The sequence below is a fragment of the Cucurbita pepo genome, chromosome LG02 (genome assembly GCF_002806865.2).
Source record: "Cucurbita pepo subsp. pepo cultivar mu-cu-16 chromosome LG02, ASM280686v2, whole genome shotgun sequence".
Lineage (NCBI taxonomy): Eukaryota > Viridiplantae > Streptophyta > Magnoliopsida > Cucurbitales > Cucurbitaceae > Cucurbita > Cucurbita pepo.
The window spans coordinates 5007447-5032559 of NC_036639.1; the positions used below are offsets into that span (position 1 = coordinate 5007447).

The following is a 25113-nucleotide window of genomic DNA, read 5'->3' on the forward strand; positions in this document are numbered from 1 at the left end:
AAAAAAAAAAAAAAAAAAAAAAAAAAAAAAAAAAAAAAAAAAAAAAAAAAAAAAAAAAAAAAAAAAAAAAAAAAAAAAAAAAAAAAAAAAAAAAAGTTTAAGGATATGGTTGACCAAATTAAAATACAAGAAATGTATTGTAACTAACATAAGTTTTAGGAGGATTTTTTAATTTGCAACAGAAAAGTAGAATAACATAAGAACTCAAAGATGCACGGTCATGCACACAACAAATTATGAAATGAACACAAAAGTAGTATGTCTTTAAGTAATACTAACCTTCACAGATATCTTCAAAGATGTCACGCGATCACTTGCATTCCAAGCACGAACCAAGTCATCCTTGAATTCACGCAAGCGGTTAATATAATCTTGGCGTGTAACAACCTTGACTTCATTTTCTGTAATGTTCTGAGGATCTTCAAGTTCCTCCAAATGCTTGTCAGTTGAAGATCTCTCGTATGCTGCTACCCCAAGCCATCAATGTGTAAGTGTAACCTTAAAAAACATGACCTGCTCTAGCAACTTTATGCCACTGATATAGTATCGTACTGACCAATGAAGTGAAAGGTGCTAAAAGTAAAATAACAAAAGTAGGTGCCATACTTTTCCCAACTTTTAATATTGCATTGGACACCTATAATCAAGGGGGAAAAAATCAATTATTACCAACAATAAGATGGATTGAAACTAAAATTGAAAATCTATATTCACGTCATGCCAAAATCTGAACATTTAATGGCTCACGAATTTGAATAAGCTATGTAGAAACATCCATTCTTACACGTAAAGAGCATAATTTCCCCTAAATTTAAGAACAAATCGAAGTTCATATAGCAAGAATATTGAAATGTTTAAAATAAGTAAAAGAAGACGTGAAAGGTTCTTACTGAAGTAACTGAGACCAATTTAGAGACAGAAAATCTCTGCATCATGAATCTCGTGAACGAGGACCAATCCCTTTCTGCAGGTGGAAAGACAGATTCAGAAGGCACTCCTGTGGCAGAAGAATTTTCTTTATCTTCCAAATAGACGCCTGAAACAGTTGCATCGTCATCTGACGCTCTAAGTGGATCATCATATTTGACAATTTGATCATCAGCAATGTTGGCCTATAGTAAGATATCAACCGAATTTGTTTCAGCACTTTAAAGGGTTAATTGAAATGTTANGAAATGTTTAAAATAAGTAAAAGAAGACGTGAAAGGTTCTTACTGAAGTAACTGAGACCAATTTAGAGACAGAAAATCTCTGCATCATGAATCTCGTGAACGAGGACCAATCCCTTTCTGCAGGTGGAAAGACAGATTCAGAAGGCACTCCTGTGGCAGAAGAATTTTCTTTATCTTCCAAATAGACGCCTGAAACAGTTGCATCGTCATCTGACGCTCTAAGTGGATCATCATATTTGACAATTTGATCATCAGCAATGTTGGCCTATAGTAAGATATCAACCGAATTTGTTTCAGCACTTTAAAGGGTTAATTGAAATGTTAAAATATAAAGAATTAACTGTCATTGCACCAAGGAAACATATCTTGTTCCGTTGAACACCATGGTTTTGTACGTGTTACTGAAATTTCTTGCGTGAAGACTATTCTTGAGGAACCTACTTCTTTTGCTAACTCCCCATCTGCTCTCAAGTAATTGTCTAAATGTAATTTGCTTAATTGCAAACCCAGTGGTGCACACGGTAAAACATGTATAGATAGACAATCACTTCGTCCAAGAACAGGCTATTAATAAACTTCCTAATATTCAGTTTCCTCACCAAACCCACGCATCACTACTTGAGCTCTCACCGAGCTCTGCTATTGTACAATGTAATCAATTTCCCCGACTTCTGAGTTATGCCTATTTCTCTGTCCAAATCCTACGGAATTTCATCTCCAAATCTCCCTCCCCACAACGCTCACGCACCAATTAGCATGTTACTTGGCTTCTAATGTCAGTGCACACAAAATTTCCACATGCATGAATCGAAGATAGTGTAAAACTGACTTCCGTATCAGCGAGTTGAGTAGGATTCAATGACGGAGAACCGAACCAAAAAAAAAACAAAAAAACAAAAAAACAAAATCTGTACCTGCTGGGACGATGGAACAGAAAGAGGATCCGTTTCTGCGCGATCACGATGCAGCAAAAACAGCTTTGCTTCAGCACTGTAATCCCGAGGTCTGAACTCCATTCAAGACTTGAGATTCCAATTTTTCCACACACGATAGAAATTGTGCATTCGATCCAAAGCAGACACTTCAAAATATTGAAATTGTTGCTCTGTGTTCGTTCAAAAAATTTGTGAAAACCTATTCGCCAATTAAATTGACATTTCTTTTACTTCTTTCTACTCTATAAATTGACGTTGTATCGTTCATCTAGGTGTTATGATGCGTTAGTGGCTTGTAATTAAGGTCCCTCGGTTGTGTTAATTGACGTTGTATCGTTCATCTAGGTGTTATGATGCGTTAGTGGCTTGTAATTAAGGTCCCTCGGTTGTGTTTGATCGAGATCATTCATATTAGGGTCAACCGCGGAAACAATCTAACAGTAGACTGTGATGTCCCACATTGGTTGGAGGAGAATAAATCATCATTTATAAGAGTGTGGAAACCTTCTCCTACCAGACGTGTTTTAAAGCCTTGAGGGGAAGCTCAAAAGGGAAAGCCCAAAGAAGACAATATCTGCTAGCGGTGGATCTGAGCCGTTACAAATGGTATCAGAGTCAGACACGAGGCGGTGTGCCAGTAAGGACGCTGGGCCCCAAAGGGGTGGATTTAGGGGCGGTCCCACATCGATTGGAGGAAGGAAAGAGTGTCAGCGAGAACGTTGGGCCCAAAAGGGGCTGGATTGTGATGTCCCACATTGGTTGGGGAGGAGAAGGGGCGGTCCCACATCGATTGGAGGAAGGAAAGAGTGTCAGCGAGAACGTTGGGCCCGAAAGGGGCTGGATTGTGATGTCCCACATTGGTTGGGGAGGAGAACAAATCACCCTTTATAAGGGTAGGGTATGGAAACTTCCCCTAGCATACGCGTTTTAAGTATTGAGGGAGAGCCCGAAAGGGAAAGCCCAAATATGACAATATCTGGTGGATCTGGGTATTTACATAGACAAACTAAACGATGATGATTAGAGTTATTGTAAGTCGTGTATAGAAGCTTTTCTACAAGGACGAGGTTTGTGAGATCACGGTATTGTAATTCTAGAAGATACTCTATCAACTTTCGAGGCACGAAAAAGGTGAAAGGTCGAGTGTATGAACGTATAATTTACTTTTATGAACTTGTATTGACAACGAGTATAAAGAGCACACTCGTGATGCAACGTCATAAAAAACAAACACAAGACCCGCTCAAAATGTTGCAGTGCAACGTTAGTGTAACAAATTTGTTGAAATTACTCGAGGTAGTCTGTCTGTTTCGTAATGGTTTTTTAAACATACGACTGCGTTTTGTAATTTCACAACTGGACATGGAGGAGTTTGCCAGTGACGCTCGTTTACGTATAATATATAATGTCTGTATATTACAAGGAGTTTGGTCGTTTATCTCTTTGATATACGAACATTATATATTAGACGATGAAAACATTAATTATTATTCCAGATGTTATTAGAACGACAATAGGACTTAAAAGGAAATAAAAAGATATTTTACGTGTGGCAATCTCAAATTCACTAAACATGCACTGTGAAGGTATAATGCATTGTCGTGGTGGGAAACGAGTAGTATCAGACGTATTTTTCGGGTGAATCTAAAAAAGCTATAACATAAGAAATTCATGTGATAAAGTCTCGTAATTACTTAATCGTTAATGATTAATGATTTTGATTATCGTAAAAAAAAAATTAAAGTTATTAATATAATTTTAAACCGACCCGAGACCAAATATAAGGTCGGATGGAGTACGAGGGAGGGCAGACAGGGACCAGGAACGCCCCAGCCCCCAGGCGGACATCTAGCGGCTGCACCCAAACCAAGGTTGTCTCTGATAAACTAAAACGAACTTCCATACTTCTCCTCGCCGGCGTGAAATCGGAGAGCATCGTAGAAGCTCGAAGGTTCTTGAGCGTCGAGAATGTCGAATCTCCCTCAATCGCTCTCCATGAGTGTTGCGTTTGGAGGTCCTGGTCCTGGTCCTGGTCCGTCCATGCCCAGTGCCTCTGGAGCTCCACCGAACAAGGAGCGTAAAATGGCTTCTTCGGAGCAGTTGGTGCTCGACCTCAGCAATCCGGATCTCCGGGAGAACGCTCTACTTGAACTTTCGAAGGTAAAATTCCTTGATCTTTGAGGACTTAGAGGAGGAGGGTATGGTGTGGTATTGGTGCTTTATTTGGTTCTTTCTTTCTCGTAACTTGCTGTGGCTGAAAGTAATTGGGGTGAGCGGCAGTGTTTATTTGATATTAAGTTATCGTTGCTGCGTGATTCATCACAGCCAATTTGGGGATTGATGCGAGGTCGAACCTAGTTCTCATCCTTGGACATGTTAGTGCTTCTCTGTGAATTGTTTTGTATGGAATAGACTGAGACAGAAGCAAATGAAACTTAACCCAACCGATTAAGAGAAAGAAAGGAAGAATTTGACCTTTTGATTCCAAGCTAATAGAGCAGTCTTCTTCCTCTTTTCTTGTATATACATGCAGTTAATAATTTGTTTCTGTTTTTATTTTTAGAAGAGGGAGTTGTTTCAAGATTTGGCCCCATTGTTATGGAACTCTTTTGGAACCATTGCTGCCTTATTGCAAGTATGTCTGCTTTAGTTGTCAAAGTATTGCCATGATTAAATGTTATGTTCTTTATGTCACCGTGTATTTTGTTAATCTTTTGTTGTTGTTTGGGCTCTAACAGGAGATTGTATCAATATATCCTGTTCTTTCACCCCCAAATCTAACACCTGCGCAGTCGAATAGAGTTTGCAATGCTCTTGCTCTTCTTCAGGTCACTCCTTGGTGAACTTGTTACATCATGGAATGAAATTGTATATGGTTTTGTGGACACATGCACATGTTATATAAAACTACAACTTATGCTGTCTTTATCTCTTTCTGCGCGTCTTTTGCAGTGTGTAGCCTCTCACTCAGATACAAGGATGTTGTTTCTCAATGGTAATGTTGTTGGTCTTGTTAATGTTCGAACTCTTTTTGCTCTTTAATTCATTCATCAATGCTCCTCGATACATCTTCAACACACGGTCAACATGTCCTTGAAAAAATTTACACTGGTTACTCTTGGGGGGGGNCTATAGCTCCCAAACACTTTAAAGGGACCAGCACCATAATGGAGAAGGGACATCATAAAAATATGACTTCTGCATAAGCCACAATTTTACTTCTCTATTGGATGTCTGGCAAAACGTATTTGAATACATATATGATTTGGGTGTTGAGTGTCACAACCTCATTGAGAGAAGTAGGTTGTGACCACCACATGCAATACAGACAGGGGACGACCCTCAAATGGTGCCTATCTGGCCACGTGAGGGCCAAGATTGAGAAGTGCCATGATGTGGGCGAGGAGGAGGATGGTGCATCATCTAACACACCAAGAGTGTGCATTCAAGCCAAGCTGAGACATACATAAGGTTCGAGAGAACGAGGCGGCTTGAGTGTTGAAGACAAGCTCGAAAAGGGTCGGGTAGGGCGCCAGGCCATAACCTTAGAAGTCGGAGTTTCGATATGAGTTTCGGCATGTGGCTATGGAGTTAAGTCCATCTATATGAAAGATGAAAGCTCACCAAATTTGGTGTCAACTCGACGGGCGCTGCATGAGGTCGTGTGACCGCTCGCCAAAATGACGTTTATTAGAGAAAGATTGGAAATGCCTCAAAATGTACTATGGGGGAGGCATGGTGTTAGCTCTCCACCACCTCTAGGCCCTGTGGCCTAAGCGAGCTACCTTGCAGCACATACGTGTGTCACAACATGGGCGTGCGTTGCGGGGCGAGTGTCTCAGATTTCTTCATTTGAGAAGGGTCTCTCAAGGACAGTGTCAGACGGCACGGGTGTGCCGACATTGCACCCTAGCCCATGTGTTGAAGGTTGGATTATGCACTTGCTATCCGGAATGGATTCCGTAAACGATTCAACATTGACACAGGAGGGTCCAATGCCCCAATAGAACTCAAATGGATGAATGTTCGGGATGCCCCGATGAGATGAACGAGGTGTGGGTCAGTTCCAATTGATATATCCGAGCTATCCCGGGACATGGGACAACATAACAATGCATGGATCATTCGATGGGAACCTAGATGATGATGTGCTTACGAGAGACCTTGACCTAGAGTAGAGAGGTCAAGCCTTGGCCTAGTGTGGAGGCAAGTTAGCTAGAGTCACAGACGATTGAACATGCATGCACGAGCGGCGTGTATGATCGAACAAGCTTGGACTCCGCGCACATTGTGTTAGGTTAGCGAAGACAAACCTCACCTAAGGTCCAACAAAGCTACAAAGTTGGGCGAAAAATATGAATGGGGCTTGAGTTCTCCTTAAGACTTGTTGTGAGTGTGTCAAAATCACCACGTACGATCGCGACTCGGAGCAGTTAGCAGTCCTAGGATTTTTTTTCACTCACTTAAGATGATTGAATTCTCATAATATTTCCCACTATTCTTATAACTTGCTTGTTTCAAAAATTGAATAATATACTGAATTTTATCCTCTGCAGCTCACATACCGTTGTATTTGTATCCTTTCCTTAACACAACAAGCAAGTCAAGGCCTTTTGAGTACTTGCGCCTTACTAGCTTGGGTGTCATCGGTGCGTTGGTGAAGGTATTTCACTTCAATGCATGAGCTTTCTCTCTATCTCACTTTAAAGCATGAGCTTACTCTCTTTTTTTTTTTTTTTTTTTTTTTTTTTTTATGGGNGCACTTACAAAGTTTTGATTCACCTTGTATATAAATGCAAAAGTATGCAAGTAGGATGTGGAGAGAATGAAATGAAACTTTAATTGCATAACTACCGGACTTTTTGTCTTTATTACCACATAAGATCCAAATCTTTCTTGTATATAATAAATTTCCGCACCTTTTGTTTTTAATACGTCACAAGATCTAAATCTTTCTTCTAAACATCAAGTGTGGTCAGTGTCTTTTTGTTTTTGTTGTTTCTTTTAATGTCAAGTTAAACATTGCTTTATAACTGAAGAAGCCATCAGATTAAGTTATAAAATGATGGGATTTTAACATCATTTTCACTGGACTACCACAATATTTATATAACTTACTTGATCCTTTACTTTAGAAAAAGCTGGTTTATGTGACTAGCTTTAATATGTTCACTTTTTGTACTTTCTTGTACGTATTTTCTGATTGGCTTATGCTTCTAACTCTTTTTGGGTGATAATTTATCTTTGGTTAGATCATTAAAGACTGAAACTCTTTCTTGTAGTTATTCTTGGGGGCTCTGGTATGTGGTGATGGCCTATGTTTTGCATGACCTTTTTCTAGGCTTCCTTAGCCAGAAAAAATAGAAAGAAAAAAATAAAAAAAAAGAAAACCTAATATGTGCCCCAAGGTAAATTGGTAAAGATATTGTCATTTAGAATCTATCTAAGAAATGATTCATATAAAGCTTTAGCGTGATCAACTTAGATAAGTTAGAATTGTTTCAGTATATTCAGGGGGAAAAAGATATGTCTGGTAACTTTAGACATAACTTTTTTTTTATGATGTCCCACATTGGTTGGGGAGGAGAACAAACCACCATTTATATGGGTGTCGAAACCTTCCCCTAGCATACGCGTTTTAAAGCCTTGAGGGGAAGCTCGAAAGGGAAAGCCCAAAGAGGACAATATCTGCTAGCGGTGGATCTGGGCCGTTAAAAATGGTATTAGAGCCAGGTTATCGGATGATGTGCCAGCCTTCTCGCTCTTCCTCGAAGGGGGGTAGACACGAGGCGGTGTGCCAGTAAGGACGCTGGACCCCAAAGGGGGGTGGATTTGGGGGCGGTCCACATCGATTGGAAGAAAGAAAGAGTGCCAGCGAGGACGCTGGGCCTTGAAGGGGGGTGGATTGTGATGTCCCACATTGGTTGGGGAGAAGAACAAACTACTATTTATAAGGGTGTGGAAACCTTCCCCTAGCAGACGCGTTTTAAAGCCTTGAGGGGAAGCCCGAAAGGGAAATCCCAAAGAGGACAATATCTGCTAGCGGTGGATCTGGGCCGTTACATTTTTGGTCTGCAGACATGATATTGGTCAGTGTTTCATTATTTGAATGAGAATTCGATATTGTAGTCTATGTATAAGAGTGTTTCGTTAAAGCCTGTATACCGAAATATAACGGTATACCTCTTACCTTTCTCTACAATATCTCAAGGTGCACATGCACACACTTTTAAGAGGTGATATCATTTTCATTTTGTTTTACTTGGGGTGAAAGCCATGTTTCGTCAAATCGGGTTGGTCTTTTGAAATTGTGATAAATTCTGTTTTCCTCCTTGACTTACCAGGTAGATGATACTGAAGTAATCAGTTTTCTTCTGTCAACTGAAATAATTCCTCTATGCCTGCGTACCATGGAAATGGGAAGCGAGTTGTCAAAAACAGTTGAGTTTCCTGATGCTACTTCTATTTCTCTGTTTCTTTCTTTCTATGTTCTACCAATGTGAACAGGCTGCAATTTTATCTCATTTTATACCTTATATCACTAGCAAATTATCTATTATAGAATGTAAATGGCATTTTGTGGGAGTTGAAATCCATATTTTGAACCAAGTATTAGAAATATTATTCTATGTGCTCATTACGCTAAATATTTGACTTCACCAAAGCTACAATGACTAATGATTTTGAGCTGCAGGTTGCAACATTTATTGTGCAGAAAATTTTGCTGGATGATGTGGGGTTGGATTATATTTGTACTACAGCTGAGCGATTTTTTGCTGTTGGTCGAGTTCTGGGGAATATGGTAGCAGCTCTTTCTGAACAGCCTTCCTCTCGTCTGTTGAAACACATAATCCGATGTTATCTTCGGTTGTCCGATAACCCAAAGTGGGTAAAAGTATATTCGCATTTCATTTGAGGTATTCGTCTTCCCTGTTTCTTTAACTTGTGCCATTGTTCAGAGCTTGCGATGCCTTAAGGAGCTGTCTTCCAGACATGTTGAGAGATGCTACTTTCAATGGCTGCCTCCGGGTAAGTGCCTTTTCTACATGGACTTCAATTTGCATTTCCAGGGCTTCTGATGAGAGAGAATATTTTCGAGTAGCTATGCTGAATAATAGTTATATAAAAAAATGTCATTTAATCAAGTGAAGTTTCCTTGTTATGTACTCTTTTAGTTCATGTTCAATGTTAGGCTAAGATTTCGAGTAGAATGATTATGCCATTTATCCAAGTGGGGATTTTTGTTATGACTTTTAGAATGGCTAAAAGAACAAAAGAAAAAACGTTTAACTAATTAAACTAATTTTTTTGTTTAGTTAAATGGTTATAATGATTTATTTATGTACTCTTTTGAATATTGAAAAGCACTTTGCGGTGATTTAGAGAAAGCACTGAATTAGGATGTGGTTTAATATGACTTGTAGAGGAATAAAAGGTGCTTTTAATCGGTTAAAATACTGCTTATACCCATTTGGATTACCTGGTTGATCGAATATCTCAAAGTAAGAACACTTGTTTGAGATTTGAATAATTTTACAAGCAAGATCGATCATGTCTAGCTTGAATGATTCTAAACATGCAATCTAAACTACATAAGATTGCAAAGGAAAAGTAAGAACACTTAGCCCTAATGATAAAGAATCACTCCAAGGGAAAGTAAAATTGAGATTATCTTGTTGATCAAATATCTCAAGGAAAGAACACTTGATTGAGATTCGAATCACTCCACAAGCAAAATCGATCATGTCAAACTTGAATGATTCTAAATATGCAATCTAAACTACGCAGAATGCAAAAAAAAAACTTAGTCCTTGACTAAAGGAAAACACAAATGCTCTGTTTACTACAAGTCGATCTTTCCAAATATAACATACATGACATTATATAGCCTCAAAATGAAAACCTGCCTTCCAAGAGTTGTAGCTTTCATACTTTATGACCATAATTAGCCACTATGTATACTTTATGATCATAATTAGCCGCTATGTAAATAAACCTTAAAATACATTAAAGAAACACCATAACTCTAAATTATCATCCATCACATGTAACCATCTAAAAATAAATGAAGTCCCACTTGAAGTATCTTGAAGCCTTTGTTGCATAAATAAAGCTTGATTCTTCTTAACGTGGTATTGCATGATTGAGATGCTTTGTTCATATCAACTATTCTCAAAACCAATGTTTCTTCCAATTCTAAAAGTGTTTCACTTTATAGGCCCCATGAATTTGCGTTCTGTTTGAATCATTTTCAACTTTTAATATTTACAGGATGATGCAACCACTAGGAGGTGGCTGCAACAGTTGCTACACAATGTAGGAATGAGTAGAGTTCCAGCACTTCAGGCAGGGGCTGGATTTGACCACATGATGGTGAACTAGAACTCAAATGTATGTTTCTAATTTTTACAGAATTGTCATGTAGTTTCACAGTTTTCAGCATTGCGAAAACTTATTTATTTATCTGTAAGCATTTATTATTTTTGTAATCAGGGATGTTCTATCTGAAATATAAAACGAGTAAATGCACTTTAGCTGCTACTATTTAGCTGCATTTTAGCTGCTACTGTTGTTTGTGTTTGAATATTTTAGTTATTTTCTTTTATGATAGGTCCTAACGGAGAAACCTTTCTCCGAAACTCTCGACTAGAGGGCGTGACTAATAGAACAGACTCGAGTGGACTTCACATTGTTGAAATGAATCTCATACAATTCATCCTTAAAATCTGTAAGTCAATCCTAACATTGGGATCTGTCTTTCCTGGAAATGGGAGAAATGATGAGGAGGTAAGACAAAAAGTTTCCCTTCCAATTCTCTCAACTGTTACTATGGTAAAAATAGGTAAACATAGATAGGTGTGTTGTGATTCATATTTAATTTAGCCAAACCACAGTATGGAAAGAAAATATTGTGTTGTATTTTTATATGATTTGTCATGCACTTGATTGGAAAGTCGAGTATTGTGGATTTTTCGATAGTCGTTGAGAATGGAAAGAGTGACTCAATTTGTAGTTAATTATACACTCTATTTTAAGGCGTAAATCATTGTAAATCTTGGCCCGGTCCTTCTTAGGCAAGTATTTGGCTTTTTTTTTTTATGGTTCGTTTGGTTTTGACTCGTTATCTTGATTGTTGATTAAAGATAGAACATTTTTTTTCATGGTTCTTTTGGTTTTGACTCGTTCTCTGATCAAGGGGAGAGTATTAAGTTACTTACTATTGGGTACTTTCTGGCACCGATGGGTCTTGAACTCTTTTGGATATTCGTTATTTATTTATTGAACTTGTATTATGTCTCTTAAACAATCTTAGTATTATGATGTTAAATGATTCCACATGTCGAGGTCACAATGAATGTAATGCTGTAGAAATTTTCATCTATGATAGGTCATTGAAGAAGACAAAGCAAATGTTTTCACACTATGAAAAACTTTTGTATACCGGTAACAATTTCATTCAAATTCATTAAAATTAAAATTTTATGTTAGTCTATATTTTGATTTATGCCTTTTTTATTCGATGAAAATTATAACGTAGATACCGAAAAATTTCTTCAATCATCGATGTGTTTGGATATTTGAACCTCATCGTAGTTCTCAATCATTTTGTATTAGGCATGGTTGTACCATCTACGATGGAGGTGTAACGATCCAGATCTACCGCTAGCAGATATTGTCCTCCTTGGGTTTTCCCTTTTGGCCTTCCCCTTAAGGCTTTAAAATGCGTCTGCTAAGGGAAGGTTTCCACACCCTTGTAAATGGCGTTTTGTTCTCCTCTCCAACCAATGTGGGACATCACAATCCACCCCTTTGGGGCCCAACGTGTTCCTTTCTCCAATCGATGTGAGATCTCCTCTAAATCCACCTCCTTTGGGGCCAACGTCCTTACTAGCACACCGCCTTGTGTCTACCCCCTTCAGGGAATAGCGAGAAGGCTGGCACATCGTCCGGTGTCTGGTTCTGACACCATTTTAAAGCCTTGAGAGGAAGCCTAAAATGGAAAGTTCAAAGAGACAATATTTGCTAGTGGTGGATCTGGGTCGTTACAGAGGGAGTAGATACAAGAAAAAAACTCGTTCTTACAATGTTTAGTCATATAAAACTTAACCAACGAAAATAATGTTTAGCGGAAGCCAAAACAAGGTCGACCAATTTCATTCGTCAAGCAAATGATCTTCCGTTCGCAGAAACAATAAAAACAACTATCTCGCTCTTTCCTTTTTTCGATATTACCTTTTCTTTCCAAGGGATGAGTAGTTGCAAATCAGCTCGTACTATAGGTAGTATAGGTAGTGTACGGTTGTTTTGAGACAGACTTCGGCCGTTAAATCTTGAACAAAAATCAAGTGAGACCCATTCCCGGTCGAACACTCTTCCTCGATATTCTTTATTAATTTCTAAGCCATCTGAATTATTGATTAAAAAAGATTAAATAAATTTCAAATAAATGGAAAATTGAGTTGAAAATTTGAATTTATATTTAATTGTAAAAAATTATTTACGATTAATATCAAATGGGTAATAAATAATTTGAATCAAATTATTAAAAAATAAATAAAGGTAAAATAGTCAAATTTTTATTTTTTTTAATAAAAAAAATCACGTTATTTTCGAACACGGGTGGTGTACTAAAATGGGCCACCGATGGAGAAAGCCCAGAGTTGAGGAGCCGACAGACATATAAAACCCTACGCCCTGAAATCAGAGCTTCTTCCACTATTCAACCAGCTAAACCCTAAACCCCCGGGTTGCGTTCAAGATTCATCAGGTAAACTCTCAACTTTTCGGTTCAGTTTTCTCCGATTATTCAATGGCATTTTCTATTTGTTGCACTATTAAACTTGTCGAACGACAAATTCATTTCCAATCTCTTGCAATTTCCTGTCTTACTTGATTGAAAATCGTATCTGGCTATTATTTGTAACTTGATTTTTATGATCTTGTGCTTGGATACTTGCGTACTTCTGAATCTCGTGGACGGAAGCTGGTACGGTATATGGGAATTGAAATCTTTTGGTGTTCTTTGTTTTTGTGATTTTGATTGGTGTTATCCGATGAGTATATTCTACCCAGCAATGAATTTGTTGAGTAATTCAAATTTTTTCCTACCTGGAGCATTTTAGCTTCCGGAATGCGATCATCTTTAGTGGCATGGAGGCCGCTGCGACTAGAGCCCTTCTCAGCATCTTGCGTCATTAGCTCCCTCCACATGTGCCACTTTCTGCTTTCATCCTAAGTTTTGCAAAAAAAAAAAAAAAAAAAAAAAAAAAAAAAAAAANACTCGTCAAATTTGTGCACCTACATGGAACTAATATTAAATTCAATCACCAGGGATCTTTCAAGTAGGTGGAATCATTCTTCACTTGACGAGGATGATTTGGCCAAATTTAAACTAGAACGTTGGAACCGAAGATTACAATTCTTTTTTGTAGAGAATGTATTTGGCTAAATTTTAATATACGAAATGGATTATTATGTTTTTTTTTTCTTTTTTCTACAATGCTTTTCAATGTATATGCAAGTGTGGGGGCCATTAGATTGCTTGTTTATTTGAGCTTTGCCCTGCCTGTCTCTCTCTCTTTCTATTCAACTTTGAATGCTGGTTCCCTTTATTTTCTATAGATGAACTATTACAACATGTTCAGTGCCTAGAAAAGCATTGATGGGAACTTTTTGATACGTTGTTTAAAATTAGGATTCTCGTGATAGTTGATTAGTAACTATTTCATCATTTATATTAGTTTAAAATATGTAGTTTACTTGTATACTATAAAAGATTTATTTATTTTTAATCAGCTGTGAGAAAATTTTTGTTGATGTTAGATTTTATTTTGTATATCTTCTGACTTTACCCAGTTTTCTCCCTTCCATTAATTTTATTTGTGTTTTCTCATCGACCTACTGTTATCTTCTGTTCTACAATTCATGGATTCTTGTCTTATATTATATACTCATATTTCGAACTGTCTGCATGTTTTTCTGAGTAAAAAAACTCATCTGTTTAATTTCTACTGTTAATCCATACTAACCTTTTATTTTTTTTTGAATTTTCAGCATCTTGGAATATGAATTTGAACAATGTTAGGGTTCCCAATGTACCTGGTGGTGGTGCAGCTTCTGCTTTGGTGAAGATTGGAATTATTGGTGGGCTTGGGTTATATGCAGCTGCCAACAGTCTCTACAATGTTGAGGGAGGGCATCGGGCTATTGTGTTTAATCGTGTAGTTGGAGTGAAAGATAAGGTTAAATCTGGTCCATTCTTGAAACATTTTTATAATACCCGGTTCTTGGCTGACTTTAGCATGTAAGCATCTATGGTTCCTGGTTGCCTCAAGCAATATAGTTTGAACAATTTTCTTCTTGTCATAACTTTTAGGTTTATCCCGAAGGAACGCATCTGATGATTCCTTGGTTTGAGAGGCCAATCATATACGATGTCCGTGCTCGACCCCATTTAGTGGAGAGTACTTCTGGAAGCCGAGACCTGCAGATGGTGTGATATTTCTTTTATTTGAAGATGCCACGTTTTTTTAATATTTTATTTTTATTGTTGATGAATGCAAGCTCGGACCTGCTTTAGACTACTTTCAATACTCAACATTCAAGCGATTTGCTCAAAACTTGGAACATGTTTAGATTTTACATGTGTAAAACTGGCCGATGTTTTGGTGTCTCCATGTGTTCTGTGTTACCCCATTTGGAATTTATAACCTATCATATTTAGCTATCAACTGGGTTTACATGTCATATCCTTTGTTTAAAGCATCCATTTAATCTTGTCTAGGATTCAAGTCACTATAAACAAGTTAGTTTATCCCTCTATTGGATTTGTCTTTCATCGTCTCTCTTATTATTTTCATCCCTGGTCATTCTATTTCTTTTTAGTATATTTTCTTTTCTATTTGTTCTGTAAGGTAAAGTTATAGAGTGTGGGCTTTGTATTCTACTCAGTTGAATTCTAAAATTAGTTCTATATATTTCAAGTGAGGACGTAAAATGAATGATGATGTTTATTGATCTTCTTTTAGTACTCTTACTGTTTCTACTGCTTTAAGACCTTTAAAGCTTTTTAAATTAGTGGAATAACACTTGAATGACCAATACTAATAATTATGTGGGTTGCAGCTGCACGAGTTTTCTTTTCCCTCTCCAGATTCTGATCGATTTACACCAATTGGGAGCATTTTGTAGCCCTTTGGTATGGTGGGGATATCTCATCTCCCCTTTTTCTGTATCACCTCGATTTATAAATATCATCGTCTTCTGATTTCTATTAAAAAAAAAAAAATTATATTATTTAAATCCTGGAAAACCTTGAAATCTTGTGTGATAAATTTGTTTAACCTTGAAATCTCCAAACAATGGATTTGATGAGTTCATTTTCTCACTGAGATGACTTTCTTGGTTATTGATTTGTTCTGTAGGTTCATTTTGTGCCCTGTCTACAATGAGCATTACTTGCTGTTCTTAGTTTTTTTTTTTGCCAATTTGGGAATTCTGTAGGTATTTCAATTATCCATCATTGTTATGCTGAGTAATTATATATCTTCGGACTGGTGTGCAGGTTAGGATTGGTCTCCGAGTTCTTACCCGTCCATTGCCGAATGAATTACCTACAATGTATAGAACACTTGGTGAAAATTATAACGAAAGAGTTCTGCCTTCAATCATTCAAGAAACTCTGAAATCTGTAGTCGCCCAGTATAATGCCAGCCAACTTATCACGCAAAGAGAGGTAAAGTGAGACTTATTCTCTGCCATTTAGGTTTCCATTGTGTATCTGCCTTGTTCATCTCATTGATTCTTTTTTTTTTTTAATAGCCGAACTGAATATTGTTCCTTCTACTTATACGTTATGTATTTACCTCCTTATATTAGTTTCATGCTGATTGCTTGTTCATTTTCAGGCTGTAAGTAGAGAAATCCGAAAGACTCTAACTGAGAGAGCAGCCAATTTCAACATTGCTCTTGATGATGTGTCCATAACAAGTTTAACTTTCGGAAAGGAGTTTACAGCTGCCATTGAAGCCAAACAAGTAGCTGCCCAAGAAGCCGAAAGAGCTAAATTCGTCGTCGAAAAGGCTGAACAGGACAAGAAAAGTGCCGTCATTAGAGCCCAGGTGAGGTTAACAGATAATAAAAGAATTAATTACCAACCTTTCTTTGTTGGTTTGCAATATATATTAATCAGTTCATAAATTCTTTGCTCTCTCTGATGTTGTGGGTACCAGGGAGAAGCCAAGAGTGGGCAGCTGATAGGGCAAGCTGTTGCCAATAACCCGGCGTTCATGACTCTGAGGAAGATCGAAGCAGCAAGAGAAATTGCGCACACAATCGCGCACTCATCCAACAGGGTTTACCTCAATTCAGATGATCTGTTGCTGAACCTTCAAGATATGAAATTGGAGCCAAGTGGAAAGAAGTAAGCATCCTCATTCCTTCAAACTTACAAGCTATATTACTTCCTTGTCTCGTTTCTTTGATTAATTGTGAATGTTGAAGCATTTACTTACATCAATGGAATGGTGTACGTAGTACTATCATCATCTCTTTTTGAACAGCATGAGCAGCAGCCTGCTTTAAATGGCTGCCAATTTAGATCCTCTTCAGTAGTTTTTGCTGTTATAATAATAATTAGAGCACATTTTGTTAATGCCATTTCAACTGTTTTCTTGTGTGGGTACATAGTGGTGACTTGATTTCAACTGTCATGCATCGTATGTAATTGCTTATTTTCCCACATAGTTTACTATTAACTGAAAATCTTATAAACTTAGGGTTATTTAATGGAGAAATGTGATGTCCAACGTTGGTTCGGGAGGAGAACAAAACACCCTTTATATGGGTGTGGAAACCTTCCCCTAGCAGACACGTTTTAAAGCCTTGAGGAGAAACCCGAAAGGGAAAGTCCAAAGAAGACAATATCTGCTAGAGGTGGATTTGGGTCGTTACAAAGAGGACAATATTTGCTAGAGGTGGATTTGGGTCGTTACAAAGAGGACAATATCTGCTAGCGGTGGATTTGGGTCGTTACAAAGAGGACAATATCTGCCAGCGGTGGATCTAGGTCGTTACAAAGAGGACAATATTTGTCAGCGGTGGATCTAGGTCGTTACAAAGAGGACAATATCTGTCAGCGGTGGATCTGGGTCGTTACAAAGAGGATAATATCTGCTAGCGATGAATCTGAGTCGTTACAAGAAATATTATCCATTTAGTAATACATTTTTTAAATTAAATTACGAATTTGGACATATAATTTAAAAAATGTTAGTATTTAGTCCATGGGCAACCTTAATATCTTGTATTCAAGTTGTCTTAAAGGGTATTTTTGTCATTTAGGAATTCTATTTAAAATTAGAAAAAATGTCTATTTTAAAAAAAGTTAAAACGGTATATATATATATATATATATTTTTTTTTTTCATTTTCAAAACGCAAATTAGTTATTGTTACCCAATAACTAATTTTAGTTTGATCAAAACGGGTTGCATGGACCCTAATAAAAAGGCCCAAGGCCCAATAGCTAAGCCTAAATTTAACCAAGCCCAAGCCCAGTAGTTAAGCCCAAAAGTTACTAAAGCGAAGCCCATACGTCCAAGAAAAGCTCTATAAATAGAACCCCAATAATTCGCCTTAAAAGATTAAGATATTCAAGAGAAATGTTCACAAAACAAAGACTCTCAAATCATAAAACTTTAAATTGACTTTAAAGAAAAAAAAAAAAAAAAAAAAAAAGCTTCAAAGATCGAAACTTATTTGAAGGCAACTCGAATGCATTTGAAATGCACGAAACTTCAAGACTTTGATCGATTCTTCAATAAAATCTACCGGCCAAGAGCCTACCCAACTCGATTGGCGGCATGCTTAACACATGCAAGTCGGACGGGAAGTAGTGTTTCTAGTGGCGGATGGGTGAGTAACGCGTAAGAACATGTCCTTGGGAGGGGAACAACAGCTGGAAAGGGCTGCTACTACCCCGTACGCTGAGGAGCAAAAGGAGGAATTCGCTCGAGGAGGGGCTCGCGTCCGATTAGTTAGTTGGTGAGGCAATAGCTTACCAAGGCGATGATGAATAGCTGGTCTGAGAGGATGATCAGCCACACTGGGACTAAGACACGGCCCAGACTCCTACAGGAGGCAGTAGTGGGGAATTTTCCGCAATAGGCGAAAGCCTAACGGAGCAATGCCGCGTGGAGGTAGAAGGCCTGCGGGTCATGAACTTCTTTTCCCGGAGAAGAAGCAATAACAGTATTTAGGGAATAAGCATCGATTAACTCTGTGCTAGCAGCCACGGTAATACAGAGGATGCAAGCAAAAAATTGATCCAAAAAGATCAACAAACATACTCGAGAATAAGTTGTCTAGTTCTAGAGAAGTTTATGAATCAAATGATAAATATTAAAGATTAAACTCGGTTTCGCTTCATACAATGCAGACATACAAGATCATTCTACGCGCCTAATTTCATTCAAAATAACGTGGAGAATAAATAAGTTAGGGCAACCGTGAGCCATTTGAAAGAAAGGACGAAAATAATTTTGAAACGCCTAATCATTTTGAAGAAAGAACTAAAACATTCCAACAAATCACACTTTTTTGTTGAGGAATATACCCAAAGTTCTCTCATTATTCCTTTAACAAACTTTTTATTTTTTATTATTCAATTTAATATAAACAAAATTATTTATATTAGAAAAAATAGACGTATATTTATGTAGACCTGATGACGTGAAAACCGCTCTCAAATAGGTCGACGTTAATGTATATATTTAATCGATCCCTTAATTTCAATTTTGTGTCTAATGAGACCCTAAACTTTTAATTTTATGTGCAGTAAACTTGCAAATTTTAAAAGTGTCATATAAACTTATAACATATTAGATATCCGTGCAAATTTAAAAATTAAGACTCGTTAGACTTTTATTTTACATTGACGGACTGATCGACACCGATCTAAAAGTTATAGGGGTAAAATTGTAATTTAAGTAAAGTTGAATTAATTTCTCCCCAAGTTATCAATCCCTTGGAAATATGAAGATTCAAATGAATATGCCTTCCCGAGAAAGAAATAAATACAGGCAAATATGGAACGTACAAAATTTCTCAACTGTCAATTTCTTAAATAATAATAATAAATAAATAAATAAAACTTGCTTTAAATAATATTTTCATATTTTTATTATTTTTTATTTTTAACTCGAAAGTTTGAGTTGGTTAGATGGATGACTGTAAATAACTCGAATAATGCTCATAATCCAACCCAAATTGGGACATGTTTTTTTTTTTTAAAGAAAAATAATAAAAATAAATAAATAACATATAAGTTAACTTCTCGACCAAACTAACAAATTAAATTGATAATAAACTAAATATCGAACTAATATTAATTATTAAAAAAAAAATTACGGAGATATAAATTGAAATAAGAGACAAAGACAGGATGTGAATGACTTTTCTGTCTCTATCTACTTCGGTGAATCTTTCTAACCAAAAGTTTAAGTCTAATAACCGAGCCCAACAGGAAAATATGAAACGAGTGAAACAGGAAAATACTAGGGCTACCCGGAGATGAATCAAATACAAAAACGAGTGAAGTTGTAATGCTAGCGCATCAAATACAGAAACGAGTGAAGTTATAATGCTAGCGCATGCCAATGACATTTGTTGCTCTTGTTCGTAAAGACAAAACAGTTACCTTATTTATGGTTTTGAGATTCCCTTCCTAAATTGAAAAACATGAGTCGGTTTGCGAGTTGACATTTTGTCAGGTCAACTCTACCAATCTTATCCGTTTTAAAATTATCACGAAGATTAATAATATTTAACATTTGTCAGTTGACCGGAAAAGTTTGAAATTTGATTTTTATGTAATTATTAATTTAAAATAATGCATAAATAGTATTTTTAAATAATTAAAAAATTATCAATCTCAACTTGAAATTTTTAATTTTAAATTAAATGTATAATAAAATAATATAAATAATTTAAAAATTTTGCTATAACAAATGTTTATTGATAATTATTTCACCCAACATAAACTCCGAATATAATAGAGATTAAATTTTCGATTAAATTCTTTTCATATTTTTTTAAAAATATTTTTAATATTCCTTCCGTCTATCTTATTTTAAAACTATCGATTTAAGATTCTTGAACAAAAAATTAATGTCATTTAAAATAAAGTTACGGTGATTCAGACGTTTGATTATATTAAACATTTATACCCATTTAACCTTTTGTTTAATATTTCGACATTCTTTATACTCAGTATTTTTTTTTTAAAATATTTATGAAGTATTGACGGTAATATTAGAATTTCGGATAAAAATTATATAATATATATAGTTCCGACCCTTTTCGACCAGTAAGGTAATTGAAGTCATTTTGGAGCGGTATTTCATATTTATCTTATAAAAATAATAATAATAATAATAATATATATATAATTTAGTAATTTTTGAAAAAAAAAAAAGAAAAAAAAAAAGGAAACGGAAAAAGGAAAACCGGCTTAATTTTGTAATGAACAGAATGTTAGATTGGTCGATGAGGAGAGGGCATGGTGCATTTGGTAGAGATTCATGGCTGAACTATAGCCACAACAACCGCCATTCTTCCACCACACAAATTTCCTCTCCTCGACCCGTTCTCTTTATCTTCCTCTATATAATCCTAATCTCCGCCATTTTCACTCTCCATTCACCCACTTTCAACCCCACAGTTATACCCCTTTACCCTTCTTCGCTTCTCGATCTCTCTCGCTCTCGCTTTCTCCTTCGTCTTCCCGTTCCGTTTCCCCTTCTGGGTTCTGCAAATTTTGCATCAAAATCAACACCCCACCTTCGATTTTGAGGAACTTGTGCCTTGGATTTTGCTACGGAGGAGAAAGATCGCCAAAATTAGAAGCCATTTCTCTCAAGGGATTTTTCCAGTGGGGGTAAAACCCGGGTTTGTCAAGTTGTAGACATCACGGCTATACACGTAGTTTCCCGGCTGTTCATTCATGTCCGGGCTGTACGACGAAAGGGTTGTATAACTCCTACCAATCCTTCGCCGCACGGCGGGCGTGGTGCTCTGCCTTCTGAAGGGGGTAGTCCTTCCGATCTTCTTTTTCTCGCCGGCGGTGGTTTTTAATTCTCCTCCTCTTCCTTGTATTACCCTTTTTTAAGGATCCTATTCTTTTTAGCTCTATCCATTTTAGATTTAACGCCAGGAAGTTTCTGTTCGCGTTTTTTTTTTCTTGGGGCGGCGATTTTTTTTTTCGATTTGAATTGAATTAGAAGCAGTCGATATGTTGAGTATTAAGCGCGTTCCTACTGTGGTATCTAATTACCAAAAGGACGAGGCCGAGGAAGTCTCTCGCAGAGGTGGGTGCGGCCGGAACTGTCTCAATAAGTGTTGCATTGAAGGTATTTGTTAAAATGCCTAGCTACCGATTTTGGGTATTTTCTTCTTGCTTTACTTTGTTGAATTCTTGATTCATAGTCTACAATGATTTTGTTCCTTCTGTGGGTGTTGGGGCTGTAATTATGGCCGTTTTGTTAGTCTTGAATATCTTCTTGAACAACATGTTTGATGATGTGCTTGGCTTATTATGATTTAGTTGAAAATCCGGGTCGTTTGTTCTTGTTTTAGGAGCCAAGATTCCATTGTATGCTTTCAAGGAGCTTAACAAGATAGCTTGTTCAAAAGGCTTGTGCTGCCAATATGAGAACAGTGTTCCTCCTGTTGCTTTTCTTGACTCACTGCTTCTTGGGGAGGTCAGTTTGTTGATGAACATGCTTTGGTTGTCAATTATGCTTATGTTTCAATATCTATAAAGGGTGTGCCATTGTTGTAGTGGGAGGATCGGATGCAGCGTGGGCTTTTTCGCTACGACGTCACTGCTTGCGAAACGAAGGTTCGAGTTTTAGATGAGCTTATGAAACAAGATTTGTTGAGGAACGTGATCTTTTAATTGGGATGTGGATATAATCTAAGGATCTTTTGGGAATTTTCCTGTAGGTGATTCCTGGGAAGTATGGTTTCATTGCTCAGTTGAACGAGGGGCGCCATCTGAAGAAGAGGCCGACTGAGTTTCGAGTTGATAAGGTTCTCCAGCCCTTTGATGGTAGCAAATTCAACTTCACAAAGGTTGGGCAGGAAGAGGTCCTGTTTCGGTTCGAACCAAATGAGAATGGTGGTGATACAGAGTTTATTCCAAATGCCCCGGTCGATGTCGAAAATTCTCCTAGCGTGGTTGCCATTAATGTATGCACTTGTATCTGTTCTTCATGTTTTTGGATTAAGTTCTTATGTATACTTGTTTCTTAAGATCATTTTCATTATATGTCAACAGGTCAGTCCTATTGAATATGGACATGTTCTTTTGATCCCGCGTGTTCTTGAGTGTTTCCCACAAAGGATCGATCCAGAAAGCTTCTTGCTTGCTGTTCACATGGCAGCGGAGGCGGGGAATACATACTTTCGACTCGGATATAACAGCTTGGGCGCATTTGCCACCATCAATCACCTTCACTTTCAGGTATCTAGCCTTCTAATATGCATTTCACAACCAATTAAAGTTCACCTGAATGACATTAGAACATGTGAATTAACTAAAATATTGAATCAGGCATATTACTTGGCGGTCCCTTTCCCGATTGAGAAGGCGCCGATGAAGAAAATAATCACGTTGAAAGATGGAGTGTTGGTCTCTGAACTGCTTAAATATCCGGTTAGAGGGCTTGTGTTCGAGGGCGGAAATTCTTTGCAAGCTCTATCGAACTCGGTTTCTGATGCCTGCATATGCCTTCAAGAAAACAACATTCCATTCAATGTCTTAATTGCTGATTGTGGGCAACGGATCTTTCTTCTTCCACAGGTAAGCTGATTTTCTCGAATGGTATCGTTACTCTTACGATTATGTATATTCTTATTATTACTCCGACCTGACCGATCATAACGAACAGTGTTATGCCGAGAAACAAGCACTTGGTGAAGTGAGCTCAGAGCTCCTCGAAACCCAAGTGAACCCAGCTGTTTGGGAGATAAGCGGTCACATGGTATTGAAGAGGAAGGAGGATTATGAAGAGGCGTCGGAGGAAAACGCATGGAGGCTCCTCGCGGAGGTATCCCTATCAGAAGAGAGGTTTCAAGAAGTGTGTGCGCTCATATTTGAAGTCATCAATACAGGCGATGCCGAAAATGCTGAAGGTAGCCCGAGTTGCCCAAAGGAGGAAAGTGATGCTTGCGTCAAGAAAGTGGAAGCCAAAAACGCCTCCCCTCGACTCCCGGTGACCGGTACGCAGGAATGCTTAGTTTAGCAATGCAGTGACTAGTCTGCAAGGGTGGTTTGATAGTGATGAATAAGAAGTATAACTGTGTATGATGGTGGAAACTATGTGTTTGAGTAGTAGAAGTGGTGCTATGAATAATAACTCTGTGGTCTTTGGTTGGAAGCTTGGCTGTTCCTATAGCTTTAATAGGACATTTGTTGTATTTCATATATGCATGTTTGGTACATCAAGTGAAATAATAGTTTCTACAAAGCTTCACTTTTGATTCTTATAAATTCTAAGACGAGCTCATAGTAGTGTATGAAAACCGGAATCTTCATTCGAATAGACACATCTCGAGCGGATCTAACAGTTTTGATAAAATTAACCTCTTTAAAGGTTAACCTCTTTAAAGGTGTTGCTGTGTCGCTCTGCTTTACCTTCCCCTACCGTGAAAAGGGAAGTTTTGTCCTGACAGGGCTCCTAGCTCTCGAATGTCAATCTCTATTATGATCAACTACTTGATGCTTCTCTATTATGATCAACTACTTGATGCTTAAGACAAGATTCAAAAGACGTTGAACTAGCAGAGAAATTGGTATATCCCTTTGATATCTTTGCCATATTCTTTTGATATCTCTATCAATCTTACCTGTAATGGAATGGAATGGAAGGTCACAAAGTAACTTCATAATGTTAAAATCCAAAGCGAAAATGACTATTCAATTAAAGCACGACGAAAATGACTATTCAATCAAAGTATGACCTAAGGCATGACGTAATTTCATTTCTAGAATTTGACACTTTCATCTAAGTTAAATGAACTGAATTAATTTGGAATTTGGCTTAATTTGAAATTTGGCACTTTCATCTGAGTTAAATGAACTGATTTAATTCACTTTCATCTAAGTTAAATGAACGTCAATTTGAAATTTGGCAGTTTTCATTTAAGTTAAATGAATCGGGTTAATTTTTTATTTTGTAGTGTAGTATTTTCTAGTGAAGTAAAAAACATTTTTTCTTTTAAATGTCCTTTTAGCATGCAAATGTGGGGCCTCCTATGAAATGGGGAACGGGAGAGAGACGGGACCCTCGAATAGGACACGGGAGAGGCCTTTAAATGGAACCCGAGAAAAAGTGGAAAGAGATTTCGGGTCCTAATGAAACTCGAAAGTATTTTTTAAACGTTAAAATTTGAATTTATTATATGTTTTATAAGATTGGTTAAAATGTTTGAAATTATATTAAAAATAAAAAATATTTATTTAAAACGAATAACCTCTACGTCACTTTGTTAGTATTTTAAAAGATATTAAAAGATATATTTAACTATTAATTAGAAAACAATTTGTAGAAGTTTATTAAATTAATCCAGCCGTCGCCGCCGCCGCCGCCGCCGCCGCCTTTAAGTGATGACGTAATAAAAAGGGAGAATTTTTGTGGTCAAATCGACGCTTTCTTTTCTCTCTCATCCTCGGAACATGAATTTGACCCTCAACCTCAATAAATAAATAAATAATAATAATAATAAACGAATTAAATGTTGAAATAAGGCTTATTTTAAATTAAAATAAAGTGGGCCGTAGATTTTAAAACGAATATGAATTAACGGGTCAAATTAATCGATCAAATATAAATATAATATATTATTAATATATATTTACGGTCAAATTTCTTTTAAAAATATATTTACGGGTTCTTTATGGAGCTTAATACAATATTATAGAAACCCACCTCGAAATTTAAATA

General features: G+C 37.0%; 4 protein-coding genes across 4 annotated transcripts in view; 3 read left to right on the top strand and 1 right to left on the bottom strand.

Moving 5' to 3' along the window:
• Window positions 1-2397, bottom strand: part of LOC111788824 (UPF0505 protein C16orf62 homolog) — an 18197-nt gene extending 15800 nt beyond the window's left edge. The window contains exons 1-4 of the mRNA XM_023669355.1: window positions 2087-2397; window positions 1216-1437; window positions 607-637; window positions 280-464 (exon numbers count right to left, since the gene is read on the bottom strand). Coding sequence (XP_023525123.1) covers window positions 280-464; window positions 607-637; window positions 1216-1437; window positions 2087-2188 — 540 coding nt within the window. The 5' untranslated portion in view covers window positions 2189-2397. The remainder of the gene's footprint in view (window positions 1-279; window positions 465-606; window positions 638-1215; window positions 1438-2086) is intronic.
• A 1503-nt stretch (window positions 2398-3900) lies between these two features.
• Window positions 3901-11160, top strand: LOC111789276 (CCR4-NOT transcription complex subunit 9-like). The gene is made up of 10 exons (XM_023669992.1): window positions 3901-4267; window positions 4671-4742; window positions 4846-4935; window positions 5060-5102; window positions 6664-6770; window positions 8452-8547; window positions 8802-8992; window positions 9067-9136; window positions 10379-10498; window positions 10719-11160. Exons 1-9 carry the CDS (start codon window positions 4076-4078, stop codon window positions 10487-10489), a joined length of 972 nt encoding a protein of 323 aa, XP_023525760.1. The 5' UTR covers window positions 3901-4075; the 3' UTR covers window positions 10490-10498; window positions 10719-11160.
• A 1604-nt stretch (window positions 11161-12764) lies between these two features.
• Window positions 12765-16790, top strand: LOC111789217 (prohibitin-1, mitochondrial). Its single transcript, XM_023669915.1, has 6 exons — window positions 12765-12875; window positions 14162-14349; window positions 14484-14600; window positions 15672-15842; window positions 16015-16227; window positions 16339-16790. Exons 2-6 carry the CDS (start codon window positions 14173-14175, stop codon window positions 16531-16533), a joined length of 873 nt encoding a protein of 290 aa, XP_023525683.1. The 5' UTR covers window positions 12765-12875; window positions 14162-14172; the 3' UTR covers window positions 16534-16790.
• Window positions 16791-20675: 3885 nt separating this feature from the next.
• On the top strand, window positions 20676-23655 carry LOC111788707 (GDP-L-galactose phosphorylase 1-like). Its single transcript, XM_023669157.1, has 7 exons — window positions 20676-21516; window positions 21743-21867; window positions 21948-22007; window positions 22112-22357; window positions 22446-22631; window positions 22722-22970; window positions 23059-23655. The coding sequence occupies exons 1-7, from the start codon at window positions 21399-21401 to the stop codon at window positions 23410-23412; spliced, it is 1338 nt and encodes a 445-aa protein (XP_023524925.1). The 5' UTR covers window positions 20676-21398; the 3' UTR covers window positions 23413-23655.
• The last annotated feature ends 1458 nt before the right edge of the window (window positions 23656-25113 follow it).